The 21,203-nt window shown below is 40.5% G+C and overlaps 2 protein-coding genes and 1 long non-coding RNA gene across 3 annotated transcripts; 1 reads left to right on the plus strand and 2 right to left on the minus strand.

The window, feature by feature from the left end:
* Positions 1-1,187: 1,187 nt before the first annotated feature.
* On the minus strand, positions 1,188-5,181 carry linc.pou2af1 (lnc RNA pou2af1). Its single transcript, XM_076290999.1, has 5 exons — positions 5,045-5,181; positions 2,958-3,055; positions 2,691-2,745; positions 1,857-2,053; positions 1,188-1,721 (listed from the first exon to the last, which is right to left on the minus strand). Exons 1-5 carry the CDS (start codon positions 5,049-5,051, stop codon positions 1,404-1,406), a joined length of 675 nt encoding a protein of 224 aa, XP_076147114.1. The 5' UTR covers positions 5,052-5,181; the 3' UTR covers positions 1,188-1,403.
* Positions 2,064-7,307, plus strand: LOC143131388 (uncharacterized). The gene is made up of 3 exons (XR_012988099.1): positions 2,064-2,320; positions 3,471-3,870; positions 4,994-7,307. It is a non-coding gene; the product is annotated as an uncharacterized LOC143131388 (long non-coding RNA).
* On the minus strand, positions 6,833-20,047 carry pou2af2 (POU class 2 homeobox associating factor 2). Its single transcript, XM_076290997.1, has 5 exons — positions 19,913-20,047; positions 16,026-16,126; positions 9,711-9,747; positions 8,447-8,745; positions 6,833-7,757 (listed from the first exon to the last, which is right to left on the minus strand). Exons 1-5 carry the CDS (start codon positions 19,920-19,922, stop codon positions 7,353-7,355), a joined length of 852 nt encoding a protein of 283 aa, XP_076147112.1. The 5' UTR covers positions 19,923-20,047; the 3' UTR covers positions 6,833-7,352.
* Positions 20,048-21,203: the final 1,156 nt, after the last annotated feature.

Consider the following 21,203-nt stretch of genomic DNA (forward strand, 5'->3'; position numbering starts at 1 on the left):
TATAAAAGTGGCAGATAAAAATGTCCCTTTGCTTGGACAGTTGTTCAGGCTCTGAAAGCCAAACATCTGTGAGGTACATTTATCAAGCTCACTTTAGTGCTGATTTGGAAACAGGATGTACTGACAGTTTCAAGTATGGTGTTACTGAAATACATTGTAGTGCAACATCTTTGCTATATGTCAGCAGTTCCAAAGTGGGGTCTGGAGGTCCGCAACCCATAGCCAAGGGGTCCGCAAAATAATTTGCTTTAAATTATGAAGTTTATCATTTTAAAAATACATATGATTATGGGGGCGGGGGGGGGGGGTCCTCTGAATATTTTCTCTCTCGACCAAAACATTTGAAACACCTGCTATATGTAAATGACTATAGCCACTAATGCACAATAAACAGTCTTTGTATAGCAAATGGATGACACAGAGGAGACAGAGGAGGAGAGTAGGGTTGATCTGCCAGCATATTCACTGAAGACAGATAAATGTGAAATGACAGGGTTGTCAACACACACAGGCAGGCGAAACACTTCTGACAGCCCCTATCCAGATTTCCTGAGAAAGTCCAGGTGTCACCAAACAAAGCAAAGCCAATAGATTGACAGATTTTACTTTGTTAAAACTACATAAGTTTCAACAGCATGGACATTTAAAAGTATGACTTTGCTACAACTATATGCCTCAACAACATGGACATTTAAAAGTATGACTTTGCTACAAATACATAAGTCTCAACAGCATGGACTTGCAAAAAGGCTTGGCCAACGTTTGTCCAAGCGTTTGCCTAGAACTACCTCTTTGAATGGAGAGAAACAAAAAGAAATCTGTTTTGTTGTGGCTTCATACATATTTGCTAAAGTTAGGCCAAATTAGATCACCATTTCAGCAAAACTGTTATTACTTGCATGCATTTGAGGGACAAGCAGATGGGGTGACCCAAGATTGCTTGTTTCAGGTTTATCAGGGGAAAAGTTAGGGTAGGTTTGGTGCTCCATTGGGGTGTTCCTATAAGTAGCATAGTCCACCAACCGAGCCATACAATAGAATTTGCTCTAACCTAATATTAGTAATTGAGTAAAGAAGGCCAATGTTTCCAGTGATAAGTCACTCTATTTTGTGAAACCACTTTCCCTTTTCATTTGGTAACATGAAAATAAAGGATCAGCAAAAGGAACCGCACAAGTCAACACAACTTTAGAAAAATAATTTTATTTTAAAAACACACACAAGCCTAGGCCTACTATCTGTAAAGAAACTTGCATCACGTAAATGTTCATACAAAAGCAGTCACTCACTCGTCAATCAGTCATTCACTTCCCTAACCGTGGACATTTTCATTAAGCCATTAGATTCAACGTCAATTTCAGATGGGTACATTTTAGATATTGTTCTGCAATTGTTTTTGAAGACTACCGGTAACAAGCGTCTATAGAATCCCTCTTGAAGTAGCAGTCATCTAGCGCCGACGTGTACCAGCAATCTGTATTGCCATACGAGCTGTATTGTAACTGCGACGTGACATCCTGGAGTCCTGAGGGAGATCCACAATAACAGTGTTGGAGTGAACAGTATGGGTGGTGGTTCTCAGGCATGAGACCGCAGCCCAGGTCCATCCGGGATGGAGAGTTGTAACATGAGGAAGAGGATGAGTAGGAGAGGGGCGATGAATAACTACTGTATTCGGCCGGACTGTGCAGACTAAAGGATTCTGATGGAGAGTCCGGAACCTGAGAGACACAGAAAGCACATGGACAAAAAGTGTCAGTTACACATGCCAGATATCCAAAATGAGGCAGACGTAAACAGGGAGGCAAACGCACGCCGCGTGGACAATAGTAGGCTAGTCCAGAACGTTTCAATACCATGCAGTTGCTGTAGTCCATGTTTGAAGAGGGATATCCTTGAGGCCAGCTCTGAGGGAAAAAAAGCTGATCGGCTGCCATTATGTTTATCGTTTGATCACTATCATATCCATTCTCCAGGGGCATGTTGTACATGCTATCTGTGATAGATCCCGATGAGAGGTTGCATTCTGGAAGTGATGCTCCAGGAGAATAGTCTATGAAAGAGAATGTAAGAGAGAAATATAGGCATGGATAAGACCAAAGAGACATTTAAATTAGCAGATACTCCAGATGTGATGTCACGGGTCCATCAGCCAACAGTCAAATCACATTTAAATGCAAGTTTATAAGAGGGAGCTGAACCACTGTTCTTACACCTTAGGGGATCTGAAATCGTTGTTGGTTGAGCAATTAGCATTTCCCCCCGTTTTTTCTCTCGCTTGCAATAAGTCTTGTGTGCGAGAAGGATGCTGACTTCGCATGTAAGTTTCGTATGAAATCAATGAGTTTATTGAGATAGAATGAGAGAGGGAGGGCAATTTTAAACGAGATGTTTGTGTGAGAGATGATGACACATTTAACAGTGCAAATCCCATGCTAACATAATTAATTAGTAGGCTGTTAGTGTCCAAACAAATGACTTCCATACTGTTTTATTAGTACGTTTTACAGCAAATGTAAACTACTCGGTGACATTCCACTAGATTAGGCTATAGGCTGTTGTAACTTTATTCGTATTATTAAACTAGAATTTATTCTTTAATAACCATACAAAACTGGTATCCTACATTTATGCATATGATGTGGACCTTGGGAACCATCGAGCACCACTGTCAAGCCGCGCATACTCACCAGGCATGTATGTAACTGAAGATAATTCATGACTTGACAGGTTGACTTGGGATTTCTGGAGAGAGAGAGAGAGAGAGAGAGAGAGAGAGAGAGACTTACATTCAATTAAAGTGGCCGTGCTTAGGCTACACACTAACAATATTTTAAAGGAAATGATTGGAGAGGCTTTAAATAACCTACATGTTCATACTTCATGCAAAGAAGTGGTGTTGCATACATCTCATACATGTAAAGTAGAGATACACACGGAATTGATTAATCTCTTACCGCAACTGTTTTAATCGCTTCTTGGCGAGCTCTCTGCTTTTGTAGCAGCTCCTTGACGGTGATCTTAACTCTCACCCCTTGATAGACCTTCTCTTTACCTGGATGTACAAGCCAACAGGTTATTCACACCATATCATGCATAGATTGTGCATGTTAACAACTTACAAACAGTTCGGATGTGATCGACTGTACATTAGGCCATATATCCAAACATTTACATTTACATTTAGCCATGTAACAGGGCATTTTATGCAAAACATACAAATAGACTTAAAAATGTTACAAACACATAAAGGTATTCCCCAAAACATTGTATCCGATGCAAGCTCCCCTTAACAACATGTTCAACTTCATTCTACTAATTATTCCTTAGCCTACATTCTGACAAAAATATCGGTTTGTGGAAAACCTAGAACCTGGGTTAATGTTCTTGGGTAGACTACCAGGCTACTTTGTCAAAAATCTGAACCCAATGTAATTTGAAATTAAAATTAATTTATTCACATGTATTAGTTTGGATGAAGACTGGGTGTCGGCTATAGAGGCTACTCCAAGACCACTTGGCAACGAGCAGGTTAGTAGACTACGGGAGATTAGTAGACGACGCGATTTTAAAAGAAAGAATATCTACAAAGCAAGGTAAAACTTTGATATATTGTAGGGCACTAGTCTTGTGGGGCAGAAATGTACTTGGGTCAGTCGATATGGAGCAGATATGATAGATACGATTAAGGCATAAAGTTACGAAAAGAGCAATAATGTTCTTTCTCGAATGAATGCATAAACCCGCGAGTGTAGTCGCACTTACTTCCTGGTATTATTCCAAGCGGGTTGGAAATCGGACGGGATAAGAATGGATCTTTGCCACTTTGATCGCAAGGTTTAATTGCATTCTAGACGTTTAGTCTTTGGAGTGAGTATTTTATTCCACTGTCATGTTGTTTTCCGCATGCCCCCAATAGGCAATAATACTTGAAAATTTGCACTACTGTGAGACGTTATAGCTACGATTGCGTGAAAATGGGGCAAAGACATGTTGTGTATAGGCTACTATATCGCGGATCCCAATCTAAGGAATCTAGCCTATTCTTGTCCAATCGCAATTTTAACTCGTCAATATGAATAGTGTGTCATGGATCACAGTATTGGTTGTTTTGTATCAATATTTGATTAACTGCATTCTTGTTAACCGGTAGACGTATCATATTCAAAATAATTGGATAGTAGTGAATTGCGTAAAATGTTGACCAATGTAGATCGACGCCGACTTTAACTTTTTTACTAATTTAATTTAGTGAGTAAAAGTAATTGCAATTATGTCGTTTATTTAGACATTACAGTGGCCGCCGTTTTATTCAAAGTAATTCCAAGTTGAGGACTCGAAACAACGCCACGCAATGGTTAAGGATGTGAAGGCAATCGGAAATCATTTCGGGGGTGGCAAACTGACGCCGGTGTAGATGTGATGCGATTCGCACAAGGTGCCTTGGGAGAAGGCAATTGGGCTCGGAAGGCTGTTAGACCCATTCTGATAAATATTCATGTATTAAGATCTCGGATCACCAAGAGTCTTCATTGTAGAATTAATGCACAAACATGTAGCCAAAATCGTCCATGTATCTTATCCTCGCCTTTAGCGCAGATTGCACAAAATAAAATATAGCTAAACATAGTCCATTATCTTAAATGAAAAGGTTCTGCATCAGTCCATTTATCTTGTTTAAACAAATACCGGATTTCGAGGAGTATATAATGAATAACTTTGATAATCTCTTGAAAATAAAGTCTATAGCATTAGAATTTAACACGGTCTATTCTCAGTTGCCTATCTTCATAGGTTAATAAATATTTGGACAATAGCCTGCTTAAACGTGTAGAAACATACTTTTACATGAGGCAACTGGGCATGAAACTTGTAGCAACATGGTCGTTTATGTCAAGTAAGATTTGTACCATCCATGTAATTTTGATCATCCTTCTTTAATTAAACTCTCATTAATGTTTGATTTCTGTTCTTTCTCTTTGTCTGTCCACAGGTTGTTCGAGTGAAGAAAAATATAAAGACATCAAAATTATGTCCAACTCACCAGACATGATGGTTAACAGATGTTAAAAACTTGATGAAGCTGCTCTGGGAATCCTCCACGTATTGTTCCTGGCTGACTTGTATGGCCAAGAACGAATTATCCATAAAAGTCTTAGAAAATATCTTAAGAGACAACTACAAGTCCTCTTAGACCATACAACAATATAGTAATATACCTGGGGATATATTAGTTTGAGTTTTTCTCGCCCCATGCCTACTATTTAAAACCCCTAGAACTCCATGATTTGACAATGATTTGATTGCGCGATACTTTCAATTTGAATATTCAAAGGCTTCGCTTAAAAACTGATATTTTCAATATATTTGCACCACAAATGCATAAAACAACACTTTCTGCAATAGAATAATATGTTTATTCGATTCTTGACTCAAAATAACAAACCAATTTTAATCTTTTTATCCTCCTTTTGATTAAGGTGGTGTAACTCCCCTAGTTGGGCTATATTTCATTATTTCATCAATATGCTTCCACGAAACATCAATCAATCATTTATATAGCGCTGCTAACATCTTTACCTGTTGGAAACGACATAAATTAGGGATATAACTTGCATTTATAATGCAATTTTAAGGACAATTTGATAAAATAATGGGGCTTGTGGGCGTGGCATAAGGCAGCAGCCATGTTTCCCATCTCAGCATCTCTAGCACTTTGTGCCTTACTCTGCATCTCCCTGCACCATGACATTATACCCATTTATCATATGCATAACCATTTGCACATATTTTCCCAGCCTTTTTCATATTCCAGAAGGACGTGGTAAACCGTAATACCAACCACAAACACAACTTCCAGGCCCCGGAACTGCCCTTTTACACTATCTGTGAAGTAGCCTAATTAATAAAAGGCGGTTAATAAAAGGCAAATCTTTAATGAGAGGTCCTGTCCATTACATTACAATATCTGCAATAGGCTATAGGCAATGGACCTCTGTATATTTAGAACATGTAATACAATAGGCCTACGATTGTGTGTCAATAATTCACATGTTCCCTTTCGCCCGGAATCTCGAGATAAGGCATAAACTGGATACGTTTAGACAACTTTATTGATATGACTCCGACCTAGGCTGGAAACAATTGAAACATTGTTACCTGCAAACAAAACAAACATTTAGATTTTTCAACATCGACAGGAAGGTATGACAGGAGGCTATGACATTTTCTGTGGTCTGCAATCTGCAAACTCATAGCCTATTGCAATTTAACATGGAATTAGGCTATTTTTCTTTTTATTGAACGTCGTAGTCCTCAATCTGATCAGACCATGTGAGGGGTCACTGAAGCCTTCATGGTCACGCAGACAGAGTAAACACATACAGATTAAACAGAAAAAGATGTGCTAGGGATTAAAAGTCACACTCGTACAGTATGCGCGTGCCAGCATACCTCGAAAGATGGGCTGTAGACAGAATGGCAAGGGTGCGGCTCAGATGCGTTTGGCGTTTTAAGCCCCCAACGTCGTCCAGGCAGCGCACAGATGACACGCAACAATTAGCCAGAGGGACAGCAGGAACTTATTAAACTATGCCTTGTGAAAATGTGATGGGTCTTAATGTCATATAAAAGTGACAATAGCCTATTAGTAGGGTACAATATTCTAGGGCTGTACGGCTAAAGAAACAGCAGGATTTAAAACAGAATAAATCGATTACCAACAGAGCAACTGAAGTTTACACCAGGTAGGTGTGATACAACAGCGTCACCTAGTGGCTATTCATAAGCCTACACATAATCTGATTCAACAACAAGCGCATCTGCCAAAAGATCCATCACTTGAAATGTTTATTAAATGCTGTTAGTTAGCGCAAACAAATTAGACATCACACAGTTAAATACCATAAAAAATAGATTATAAAAAAGTAACATATGTCATCATCATCGTCATCATCATCACATTATTATTATTATTACTATAACTATTATTATTATTATCAATCACTGATTATCAAGCTGGACTTGCCAAAAAAAATGTCTCTTATTTTAAAGATAGTCAGTGAATGTCCTAGGCAGAGCAAGCATTTACATTGTGCTGAAATGAATCAGTTGTTCATTCTATGTTATATACAGCTCATTTAAAAAAAAAAATATCCTATTCATTTTGTAACTAGTGAAGACTAGGTAAAGGTAATTTGAAAAGTACCTCTCCACTTACAATAGAAATGATCCAATAATATATGAAATGTAATGCCATGTAATGTCCTGTTATGACTGATGCATTAAACAAATGTGATCAACTGCTGGCAGATGGTTGGTAGTCTTGCTTGTCCAGGTAGCCTCCATGTCCCTCAGAAGGTCCTGCGGAGCTCATATGGGGACCAGGAGCTATTTACATCACTCTTCACCCACGGGGAGCTGTCGCTGAGTGCCGCTGGCGCATTCTCAGACTCCTCCGTTGGCAGGGAGGGCATTTTAGTGCCAAGGTCACTGGATGCAGTCATGTAGGGTGCACAGGGGAAGCTGGGCGACGGCTGGTAAAGGCCTGGGTAGTGGGCCTCGTCCAGAGGCGGGTACAGCGGGTACGGCTGGGGGGGTGGCATGCTGGCGCCGTGCGGTGGAGATGGACACTGCGAGGAGCTCCCGGACTCGGTGCTGGTTAATGAGCTGGGAATGGTCTCTGGTGGCAAACCCTCACCGGACAAACTGTCCACCTGTGTCACAGCCTCAGGCCCGGCCTGCTCCCAGGAGTCCCTCTGGTGGAAATGATAGAGGGTAATGTTTCACCGCTCTGGTAGTAACACAATGCAAATAAATCCAGTGGCCCATAGACAGAGATGGTATGCAAACAAATAATTAATACCCGTTTGAGTATTCAAATGTTTTTGCATTCTAAAGGCAGTAAAGACCCATAAAAAGGGATTTATAACTTTTGGACTAGTAGCTTAATAAGTCTTTCCGTGAGTAGAGAGAACAAGTGGAAATGAAGATGGCAACTTTAGAAGGAAGAATATATTTTATGGAAAAATGCTGTAATTAGACCACAACTTGCCATCATAGCTGTCTTTATATGTCATAGTTGGATTAGAACATTATTATAAAGAAAGTATTTTAAAGAAAGGATTGCAGTTTACAGGAGTCCGAGTCCAGTTTAGAGGAGTGTAGTCATGTATTCCTGTTTTTGCTCATTTGAATAATTCAGTAGTGTTTTAAGTAATCCAAAGGTTCCAGGAGTGAATGTAAACAAACTCAACTCAAAGTGTATATTGGTATGCCTCCACTTGCATTAACCTTGTAAGCCCTGGATTGAATTTGACCTTAGTAATTGTAATTATGATGGATGCATATGTCAATGCTGGTCAAATTAAAAATTCCACAGCAAATATAATAATAATAATTATTATTATTATAAAGATAAGAATAATCAAAAAGAAGGGAGGCTCACCATCAGTAGTTGTGAGGGTTCTGTACCAAAGGGGGGCAGCAGTGAGGACAGTGCAGATTGGGTGAACACAGAGCTCCCCCCAGTGTTCAGGGCAGTATTGCGATAGTCTCCAAATGACTCCGGGTAGTACCCGTCAATGAAGGGGTAGCCAGACATAGGTGTGGCATCACAGGAGAGAGGTTTGCCCCCTAGCGAGGAGGAGTAGATGTCTGTGGATAACTGTTTGCCCGACGGGCAGAACTCGGTGTCCGAGATGAAAGATCTCCGCATGCTGTAGTAACTAGGAAGCATATGGGGGCCTGGGAGCAAAAAGGGTGATTTGTTATTTCTTACACTCTGCCTATAGCTCTATGCAGAATGCTTTTCATTGCCAAGTTTAGGTAACTCTGTACGTGGGCAAATGTTTTGGCAATGACACATATTTTATGTTTCACAAACTTTGCCGATTCAGTACTTTTTGGGAATGTTCTCTCATTTCACAGGTATATTGAAGAACAATTATAAGCATTTCAGCTGCACATGTGTCTTTCTGGGTAACCATTGCTAGCACAAGGAAACACATGAATTTAAGCACTTCTCTCCTCCATTTATAGCAATTAGTCTGCTCTTATAATTTAGTCAGAATGTTCACACTTTCCCCTGCACTGATGATGATATTATGCTGAAATTATTCTAGTTAGTTAGTTAGTAAGTTAGTTATTTGTACAAGGCCAAAATACAGTGAAAATCAGGTTTTTGTGCTAATGAAGCTATTTGCAATGAATTCCTGGTAATGTGCACCTGATCACTCTGCACAATAATCTAGAAACAATGTGAATAACCATCACACAAACGGAAGCAGTAAAGTTTGTGAAACACAACATTTGTGTAACTACGACAACAATTATAGACGCACATATAATCCACAAAGCAGGATTACTGGTCCAGATTCTGGAACTCTAAGACTCTAAGACTACAATGGGAAATTGCACTTTGACCTTTATCCGTGTGCCAGAATTGGTCGGTTTGCAGGTTTTATTTGACACAAGAGTTCCTGCTTTGTGGAATTCCTAGAATGTTGTACTTTAGTCCAAAGCTTTATGAAAATTAGTATATCCAAATTGAAGCATGCAAATTTGGTCATAAAAAATTTAATTCTTTAAGCATGAGTTTGGTTTGTTTAACCCTCTGAATTCTCATCCAGATTTATGAGATTTAGTTAAACATTGCATGCTTTGATTTGTCATGTGTCATGAAATTCAGACATAAAAAGAAAGTTATTTACCTTGCATTGGAACAAATGTCTGTTGAGAGGCCACTCCCTACAATACAGTATAGTGGACAGATTAGCAATAAGGAAGTGACATGACTTGAAGTGTGGATTCCAGTGTGTATCTCTTCGCAAAGAAATTATTACCATCTACAAATTAACTAAAAAAGTGTTGAGCTCAGTGAGGAGGAATATCTCAGACAAGTCAGTTAAGGAGCAAGCAGACTGACAGACACATATGTAGTATAATAATATGTAGTTTAAAAATGTATAAACAAAACTCCAACCCCTACAGCAAACTGAGAGAATCAGACTTAATAGAGAAAAGTAGTACATGCACAGAAGCTAAAATTATGCTACAAAGTTGCACAAAGCTCGATTTTCATAACTTTATACTGAGATCACCAAACGTCATGGAAGGTGTTTTGAGACTGGGAGACTGCAGAGCAACAAGCTGATTCAGTCAGAAATGGCAGTTGTGGTGTCACCAGTACAGCTGAGAGAGTCGACTGAAGCTCTTTGTTTGGAGCGAGCGTAATAAGAAGTCAAACATTCAATTATCGCTTGGGGTTCACAGGAACGTTGCGATGGTAGATGGACACACCGGTCCCTCTCGCATGTGTACATAAAGAGATGGTTATATGGCCGGGCCGAGGGAATGAGCCGAGGGAGAGCGCACGGTGACAGGGCGCGTCCAGAAGGACAACAAGCCCACCACTGTTTGCATATTCCAAACATAAAAGAGCTGATAGGAGGACTGGAGAGGCTCGCAGGCACGCAAATCCTGAGGCTGGGATTTGAATGTCATTTGGGCAGTGCAGGACTTCCCTGTGTGTGCGTGTGTGTGTGTGTGTGTGTGCCCAGCCTGACCATGCCTCAGTGCTCCTCTGAAGGCTGCGTAGGGAAATCAGCTCAGTAGGGCCAATGAGCTCAGACGCTCAGAACACACAACCTCAGTCTTCGGGGGTGGGGGGGGGGTGGCGGGGGTGTTGTGGCACGACATGCCATGGGGTGGCATGGGGATGGGATGACGGCACATGCTAACTTTCCATGAGAGGCTTGTTGTCTGGGATCATTGGGTTGAGTTAGACGTGGGCTACAGATTGTCAACAGGATGGCTGTCATATGCACATAGGTTTACTTCCCCTGTATAGACCGTTTCAACTGCATAAACAAACAGGTGTACTTCTAAGTTATTCCTGGTGGCACAGAAAACAACATTGAGCTAATGATGACTAGACAAAAAAAGAGCAACATTTTGTTGAGCATTGCTCTAAAGTCGGATTCATTTTCATTTCACAGTATTTGCTTTCACCCAGAAACCCTCCAGGAACAGTCTGAAATGGCCTATAACATGCTGTGCTTATACCCTATCCAGGGCCAGGTTAAGGTCATCTGGGGCCCGGGGCAGAGGCCTCCCCGAGGCCCCCCCCCCCCCCATTTTTTTTCAATATATATTACTATTATTATTATTATCAATATACACAAGACAGAGAGAGAGAGGCAATTACATTATGACAGACATAATGTAAAAATTAAATTTGCATTTATATTGTGGAACCATACCAACATACAATTGTACCAACATACAAAAACCAAGTAGCCTACAAACATGGGGCAATGCACACCAAAAAATCAACCATGAAATATTACATTATTACCATCAATTACTTCAACTAAGGCTTGAAAACTGCCAGTGGTACCCAGGTCAGACTAAAATGTGCAACTCCCGAACTCTGAACTCATGAAACATTGTAGCCTAGACTTTGGCGCGCACGCACACAGCCTGATGCATTGTAACACACAACATGATGCATTGTAACACGCTGTCTGTAATACACTGTAACACGCAGCCCTAGCCAGCCAGGACGTCAAATACATTGAAACACGCAGTCTAGCGCGCACACACAGACCACATCAAATACAAACAAGGGGGGTGTCGCAGCCGATAACGGTAACGTTGTCAGGGACAGGGGTATGCCTAGACGTGGACTTATCACTATTTTGATCCTCGTTTTGAAAAAAGTGGACAGGGCGCCTGCAAGAATGAATGGGATGGTACGCACACACCCACCTAATTTTCAACGCTTTGATAATATTTGTCCCGGTTAGGTTCCTGCATTGGTCAGTTAAAAAGTAGCCTACATACTGTAGTACGCTAATAACATCCACATGCAATATCTTTATAACAACGCCTAACAACGACCTATTTATTTGGACAACTTTGTATAGCCCTATAAGTTAAGCTAGTTTTGTTCTAGCGAAGGCTACGTTCACGTATGGCTTTAAACAGTGGTAATGCTAGCCTAACGTTTTGACAAGCAATAATCTTGCCTACCTTGTGCTTGCGGCTTGCCCATTTGAAATAACTCCTCTCGCTTTGCTGTCTCCATCCTTTCTGTTTTCGTTGTTTAAAAAAAACGTGTTATATCCATGATGAGTCTCGAGTTAATGAATTAGCTTATAGCCTACCATTGTTTGCTGATAACCAGCATAGATAGTAATAGAAAACAACACGCTAGCCTACAACTTCTGTAGCATGCCTGTGTCTCTCCTGCTCAAACAAAAGGTGCGCGCGTGCATAGTTCTGCATTAAGTTGATTTTGATAACGTTACAAACTTTACTTTACAGAAAATTGTAAATAGCCTACTGGCATGCAGTTAATGGAATAGGCTACTGTTCAGAGTTGAGAAGTTATGGTAGCCTAGGCCAATTTGGTGTGAATACACGCACACAGGGGAAATTCTCTCGTTGTTGAGTAGCCTGGCTGGCTGATACGCACAGTGCGTACGGCCATGGTTTTGGCGCGCATTACTGAGAACGTCTGGCTGAAGCTCTCTCTTTTTTCGAGATCCGCTTTCATATTTCCTAATTGTCTCATGCGAAGCCATTGTTGTCTGTGATAGCATGCATTGATACGGGCAAAGACAGGTGACGATAAGACACTTGTTTTCTTTTTTAAATGCCCCGCGCCGGGGCCCCCTAGTGGCCGGGGCCCGGGGCAGCAGCCCCTTTGCCCAATGCCCAAACGCGGCCCTGACCCTATCTTGTAAACAGAGACAGTAGTCTACAACATCTACAGTAGTCTACAACAGTATGTAGCTTCTAAAATGTTCACAGTTATAGTTTTGCCATGTAATTTATGATTTAAAAAAATCCAAAAGGAAAGAAAGCAACTACAGATAAAAAACACATGATGGTAGAAAATAAAATAAATAATTAATGCATGTGTTTCAAACAGCATTATTTAAAGAATTCAATTAACAAACAGGCTGACAACAAATGTTGAATGATGGATTTGCAACTATTGAAACAGAGTGATTTACAACCATTTACTAACCATTTAAAGTCTGCAATTCTCCTAAAATATACATTGTGGAGGCACATATGTATTTCTTTATTCCATTATTTGTAATACATATTAGTGGTAAATTTAGAAAATTTTGCAATTGTGCATGTGTTTAGAAAACAATGCAACTGGTATTAAATTAGATCCTTGAGTGTTGATGAGTGTACATATTGTGAATGTGGATAATACAGTGTGATTTTTGAATGGTAAAAGTTGCAATTGGTGAAGAAACTTTTTGAGAGGTGGATAAACTGTGTTTATTTGCGTTTAGCCTCCAACAGCCCTGCTGGTGCTATAACAACACATAGTTCAATCTAAAGGCTTAAGTAGAAGTCAACGATATATATAAAGATACTACAGTATCTTTAATAACGTTCTTCAGAACCATTGGCAAAGCGATGAATGCACATCCGTAAACATAATCATGCAATGTTTTTATCTTTTTCTATGACAGGAATCTCAACAGCAGGTGTTTAATATTCCTATTTATTTCCTGCATTTACATTACACAGCCAATTTGTATGCTCTATGATGACCTCTAAACAGTGGTGCAGTGGTTTGTGGTAGACAGGTCATCACACACAGATAATTATAATTAAGGGAATCCCACAAAAGCAACGCGTCAAGTTGGAGCCATATATCATTGTCTGTGGTATGTGTGGCACATCATTCATTTTGGTAAAGAAACCTAATTTCACATTTTGGATACTAATGTGGGCATGTAATAACTGCATGTTGTACAGTAGTGGTCAAAAGTCTTTGCAAGTTTTGTGTTTCACAAACTTTGCTGCTTCAGTATTTTCGGATTTTTTTTTTTTTTTCTCGTTTCACATGTATACTGAAGAACAATGATTTTGCATGACCACTTCAGTCTGCTCTTCACTCATTCACAGTCCTCAGTCCTCATTCACACTTTCCCCTGTACTGATGACTGTGATTATACGGAAATGTTGTTGGCTGGTCATTTGTGCCAGGGCTGAAATACAGTGAAAATTGTATTTCAGCTGAAGCAGCAAAATTTGTGAAACAAAATTTGTTTCACTACCAAAACCTTTGGCCAAGACTGTAAACTTAAAAATATTAGCATCTGGTTATATAATATAAATATACTATATCAGCCAACAATACCATACCATAGCATAACAATGCTCAGTTATCTCTGTGTATTAAAGATTAGATTCAAGATAAACTAGAACTTCTTGATTATTTTCTCCAAAGGGCAAGTTCAATTTTACATTATTGTCCTGCTCTCCTCTTTCCCTTACTTTATTGAATTATTATTGTTATTAACAATAATACAGTGATTTATTCATTTGCAAAAGCCCAATAAAGACAATTTCAATAATGAAAAGCCACTGGCTGTGCCATTCTGCCCTTGTTTGGACTTGACCCGAGTTAATGGGGCCAATGTGTGTGTGTGCCTCTGCAGATGGCTGGCCCTTCCTTAAGAACAGGTAGCAACCCCCCATGGGAGTGAGGTGAAAGGGCTCGAGCTTTGTATGCTCTGTTCTCAACCTGTATCTTCTCAATAGCATCCCTTCCCCCCAAACACACACACACACACTCACCCACCTACACACATACATACAGACCCTCACGCGCGCGCACGCACGCACGCACGCACGCACGCACGCACGCACACACGCACACACACACACACACACACACACACACAGTTTCTGTTGTAATGTGTACACATCTATTACCAACCCTATACAAACCATCTGTTTGCACAGACAGACAACTGCACATAAAATGTATCTTTTTGTCCCTTTTATCATAAACACAATGGCTTATGTAACATAGCTCACAAATGCTCCTCAAATAAAAGTTTCTACAAACAGCGTTCCCTGGCAATGTCTGTCTGCGTGATTTATGTCCTTCCATTCCTTCAGCTCTCTGTGGCTCATCCAGTCGCTGGAAGAAGTTTGAGGCAAAACTGAACTGCCTAAATTTTCTTGAGAATCTCGAAGAAAGGCGTTATTATGTGCAACCAAACCACAACTATCCATTTTCCCCGGGTCTGAAACTTACGACTGCTTTTTCTATTATACAAATTGTACAAATAGTTTTTTCAGTATTGTCTCACAGTTCCCACAGTTGGAATGATGCCAAGTCATCTATTTTGGGTAAATTTCTAATAGAATTCAAAGTACATTTAAAACAATTTACTGCATTAGTGTCTCTCATGCAAGTTATTTTAACTGCCAAACGTTCAACTGTAGATGTGACATTTCAACAATAGTCCAACAATGGCCTCTAAACTTTTAAATGGTGGCAATTACTATGGGGTAGGGCGCAGGCATGATTAAGTCATTACTTAGTAGTATGTGACCATCCTCTTAAGCCCCTGGCTAGCTCTGAATGCATGGCTTGAGAGGGGCATTGTCTGGTCCATGGCTACGCAAAGACTCTGGCCTTTTGTACAGGCAGATGTCTGTGAGTTTGGCGTGCCCAGGGTTGAACAATAAACAGATTCGTGGTCTCTGGGGCCGCATACACAATGCGGCGACACAGGTGTGTGTGAGACACTAACTTTGCATAGCCACGCTGCCAGACGAGAAAAGGTCGGTTTGCCTGGGCGAGCTCGGCAGAGTTCATGACCACTAGCCATGGCGGCCATTGTTGCCAGCTGCATTGTGAACGTTAGGGAGACTGATGGGTCTCTTTCACCCGCACTTTCTGTGAATGTGTCAGTATTTACAGATGGGATTTAGACCAACTCATAGTTAATGACCAGAGAAAAGGACCCGCAGGGATTGTTTAAAGAAGAGAGAGCATCGGCTTGTGATTCGGTCTTTGGCCCATGGTTTGTTTTGTTGTTGTATTAAAAAGATCAACCCTTGTGTAAATAAAGAGGGAATCATGATATAATGGACAAACAAACAGGTAGTCTGGGGTTATAGAAGAGAAAAACACAGAAAGAGGAGGAAAGACAAAGAGAAAACGAGAGAGAACAAAAGGGTAAATGAAAGCTTACATTGTAGCGTGGTCCAGTCGTCTGTCGTGAACGTTTTTCAGCCAACAGGTCTTTGACTGTGTGCTTCACCCTTACTCCCTGGTAGACTCGCCTGGAGTACTCTGGGAAAGTTAAAAAGACAAATCATGTTTGGAAATGTTTGAGGAAAACCAATACGACACAGCAAATCCAGGAAGGAATGGAACCAGTGGATATGATACACAAATGAGTTATGAGTCAGTTATGAATGGAACCAGTGGATATGATACACAAATGACAGTTATGCGTCATTTGGTGTCAGCATAACAAGGCCAATGTACTGTAATAACACTGTCCTTCAGAGAATCATCTTGTATGTAAATGACATAGTAACGTGTGCCATTCTGTGAAACACTCATAAAGAATCGAGGACCATATCCACACGGGCCGATCTACGGATCTCCACCTCTGTGAATAGGCTTACAGGGCTTAAGCTTGACCCAGCAGCAGCAGCTCATCTTTGAGGTTCATTTACTGATCTTGTCCAGCGATTCTCCCTGCAACTCACACAGAGGAATGCTTGATGTATTTCTCAAAGGGTTCCTCAATTAATCAACCAATCAATCCAACAACAAGAGTGGCCTGTGCAGTGTCCAGCACAAACTTCAAATGCCTGAGCTGAACAGTAAACTATTTTGTCTATTTCCAAACATCTGTACAATTCAAAGACTGCCTAATTCCCAAGGGAGCTGGCAAAGTGCCGCAGCGCCACTGGCCTATTGACTATCACTAGAGTGGACACTCATAGGAGTCCTCGTAGTAGGATTTAGTTTCTCCTTCAAAAGTGTCATGTCCAAGCAGGGCCATTGCAGCAAATTACTTCATCGACTGTTTTGCTGTCTTCAATGGTTCATCAGTAAGGATTTATCCATTGCTAAGGTTATACAGAGTAAAGCTGTGAATACACAACACTGTATCGACAGATGTCTGAAATGCTAAAGACAGCTAAGGAATTACTGCTTTTCATACTATTCACACTGCACATACACTTATTCTTACTACTCTTATAATGTTACTGTTTCTGCACTACAACAGTTCTGTGACCACACTGCACATAGCTGTACATACTGTACATATTTGTCTATACGGTTCATACTGAATATGTCTATATTATTATGACAGCCTTGCAGCGAAGCGGCGGTCATATAGGTTTAGCCAGAGTTTTTTTTTTTCTTCAGTAATTTTGTGTCAACGATTCCCGGGACATTGAAAGACCGGGTTGCGCTAAACTTGTTGGGCATGTAGCCCCACAAGGATGACACAGAACTATTGTTTTTCGACCTCCCCCCCACCCCCCGCCAGACTGGACCCCCCGAAAGGAGGATAGGGCGGACAGTTTTCTGTGAATATCTTGAGAACCGTGGGGCCTAGGAAGACCACATCCCATAACCACTCATTTGTATAGTGCCACCTAGTTAAAAATGAAAAGGCAAAAAACGAGGTGTTGTAATCACAGGTATCTCTGGCTGCACAAAATCATTTTGACACCCTCTGAATGCATGCAAAGTTTTGTGGAATTCCATTCATGGGGGGCCATAAAATAAATTAATTTACACACACTTACACACACATACACACAAGCACAGACAGACAGACACACACACACACACACATTCACATGCATGAACACACACACACACACACACACACACACACACACACACACACACACACACATAAACACACACACACACACACACACACATGAACACAAACACACACACACACACACACACACACACACACACACACACACACACACACACAGACATAAAGACACACATACACACACAGTAGGCATGTAGGCATACGTATGCACATGCATACACAGGCACGCACAGACTCACACGCATACATACACACACACAAGCACTGACACAAGCACATGCATGCACACACACACATAAACACAAACACGTACATGCACGCATGCACAAACACACCCACGAGTTTCAAGTTCAAGTTCAGTAACGTAAGCGTTGGCAGGTGTCGAGAGGCAAGGCAAGTTGCAGCTCAAATTCTCATATATTTGTGAGGATACAGTCAGTTTCTACATGTCTTTGTACATATCCTACTGTAAATAAAACCGTAATGTGGAGTTACAGAGTTTGTGACTTGCTTTTGTTTCAGTTGTGTATTTAGGCTAAGTTGTAGCCAGATAGCTCGCTCTATAACTAGTCTGGCTACATTATTCTAATGCTAAGCCATTTGATAGTCTTCCCCACCAGGGGAGATTCAAAATAAAACAGCAAGGCAGGTGAACGTACAGAACAGTCACAGAAGGCTACCAAATAGCCTAAACTCCCCTCAAAGTGAACTGATAAAATGTTGCATCTAGCCTAGCCAGCTGCCATGTCTCTATACTCTATACTCTTTGGTCTATTCTGGGTTTTGGGATCATTTTTGCCCTCAAAGAACAATATAGCATCTTAATAATATTAATTTAATATTTTACCATTTTATCAAAACTTCCCCTATTCCAAAGAGCAGCAAGCACCACTGACACAAACACAAACACACGCACACACACACAAACACACACACACACATACACACACACACACACACACACACCAGAACCCCCATACACCCATTCACAAGCGAACACACACACACACACATACATACACACACACGCACAGACACATAAGAAACACACACAAATGCAGGCAAGCAGGCAGACACACACACACACATACACACACACCATTACCCCCACACACACACTCACAAGCGAAAACACACACAGAGAAGCACACAAATACACAAAAGCAAACGCACACATGCACACTCATTTACATACACAAAAGTTGCAAGAGTAGGGGATGGAGTAGGAGATGGAAACAAATTGATTTATTTTTGAGGAGAGAATGTGCAGGACTGAGCGGCGGTCATATTTTGTACCGATTTGCGGTACATCTAGTACAAGCACAGACACACAGACACACACAAACAAACACACACACACATAAGCACAGACTCTCACACACAAGTTTTCGCTTGTGAGTGTGTGTGTGGGGGTAATAGTGTGTGTGTGTGTGTGTGTGTGTGTGTGTGTGTGTGTGTGTGTGTGTGTGTGTGTGTGTGTGTGTGTGTGTGTGTGTGTGTGCGTGTGTGTGGCCTACGGTTCTCAAGATATTCACAGAAAACTGTGTCGGGGGGGCGACGGATCAAAACAAAAACAATAGTTCTGTGTCATCCTTGTAGGATGCGGTCTTTTTGCGGCAGACATCATAAATGTAAATATAAATGAATACAGTTGTAAATGTAGAGTTTTGTCTTATTTTCTCTACAGAGTAGGGTAATCAACCATGATAATGTCCATAGTGTTTTTCTATAGTACTTAGTCTATTATCCAAGTCCTAATGGTGGATGATGCAATATGTTTATCCTAGATGTTCATTGATGGTGGAAACATTCCATATTTAAAGAGCCTTTGGCAATAGTATGTATGGTATTAGATTCATAAAGGAAAACCTTTACAGTTCTCAAACTCATGTGACAATTTGTTCCATTCAAAGCTGCCAGACTTTCACAAAACAGAGGACCATCAATTTAAAAAAGGGTTTTCAAGAAAACACACTTAAGACAACACTCTGTGACCGACAAACATATTTTAAGAAGTTTACACAAAGTTTACACATTGGTGCTGTATACTGGTCATGACCAGTTTCCTTCCACACAACTGCCAACAGTACTCCACTATCAGTTCAGTCAGTCCCAAAGCCCAAAGACAATCAAGTTACACACATAGAAGTTGCAATGTAATAATGACAATAGCATAAACTATATCACCACACACATATTAAGACATACTATATAATGTCACTGAGCCATATTTGAACCAGAATAGCCTTTTAATTCCTTACCAGTTTCCATGGTGCCAACAGTTTCAGGATGCCTTGTGTGAAAACGCTTCCTTTGACCGTAAGTATGGATGAGCAATATGGGGAATGTACATCATACCATTGTCAGGAAGCAATCCTCTGCACAGTACTTTTACACCTGTGGACAGGCACAGCAGTTTTTGAAGTGACCTTTATCATTTGGTTACATGCAAATGAATGGCAAGACGTTTCTGAAATATTTGCATCAAAGTTCTAGATAAGTGGAAGGAGAGCCGGGTGCCCAACATCACCAGTGGATACGGGAGGGCAAGGCACCATGGGTAAAACAGAGACAGATACTTTAGCAGGAATTATGTGATAGTGAAGTAATAATCGTCACTCAGGTCACTATAATTTACTTCATACAGAATGTAAATCATTTTATTTACTGCAATACAGTCTAGGAATTTGAATTGGTGGAACACAGCACAAGGGAAAATGTAAAACTATAAGTCAAACTGAATAAAACTGGAACTAGTAGAAAAAAATAAAATAAAATAAATACAAACACATTTTGCTGCTGCATTTGTGTGCTACTGCACATGTGGTCCAAAGAAGGAGTAGGTGTCCTAGTTGCACAGCACAATCCAAATTGTTTGTGCTTTAATTGTATTCTCTCTCTGTGTGTGTGTGTGTGTTGAGGGAACAGGCTGCTTAGACGAGCTTAGTCACTGGTGAACAAACAAATACAGCCTTGACAGCCAACTCAGTGCTGTAATCTGTTTATTTAGTCCATCTAAGCTATTTCCAGGTCAATATTAGCTTAGATGTGACAGTATCAAAACGATCTCAGGTATTTAAACACAGGCTTAGAAACTATTCAAAAACCTATAGCCTTAACTTGTATGAATGGCAATCAGCCACAACTAACTGTTGCCTATAGTGTATGTCTCTGTGCCTCAAACTTGCAACTACAAAGTCTTTAACATGACTCATGAGGCATGTAAAGCATTTACTGTCAGACATTGCTGCTCCACAATAAACAATAACATTGAGCAGGTTACTATGTCATTGTGCATTAGCAACAATGACACATAGGGGATTGACACTTCCAGGAAACAAGGAAAGGAAACGTATGAAAGCTATGAAAAGCTATTACCAGCAAAGGTATGACCTTTATAATACAAAATTGATGAACAGAAAGGAGAGTAAATGGCTGTCTAGCCAATTCACAAACTGCTAAGCTGAACAATGATGGCATATATTCAAATGATGTTTATTATTATTAACAATAAGAAGAAAGGGATGGAAATTTATTAGTATACAAGCGCCG

This window comes from Alosa pseudoharengus, unplaced genomic scaffold, assembly GCF_046254945.1.
Source record: "Alosa pseudoharengus isolate Yale_2024_CS ecotype anadromous, Long Island Sound unplaced genomic scaffold, YU_APseudo_1.1 YU_APseudo_1.1_scf_18, whole genome shotgun sequence".
Classification (NCBI taxonomy): Eukaryota; Metazoa; Chordata; class Actinopteri; order Clupeiformes; family Clupeidae; genus Alosa; species Alosa pseudoharengus.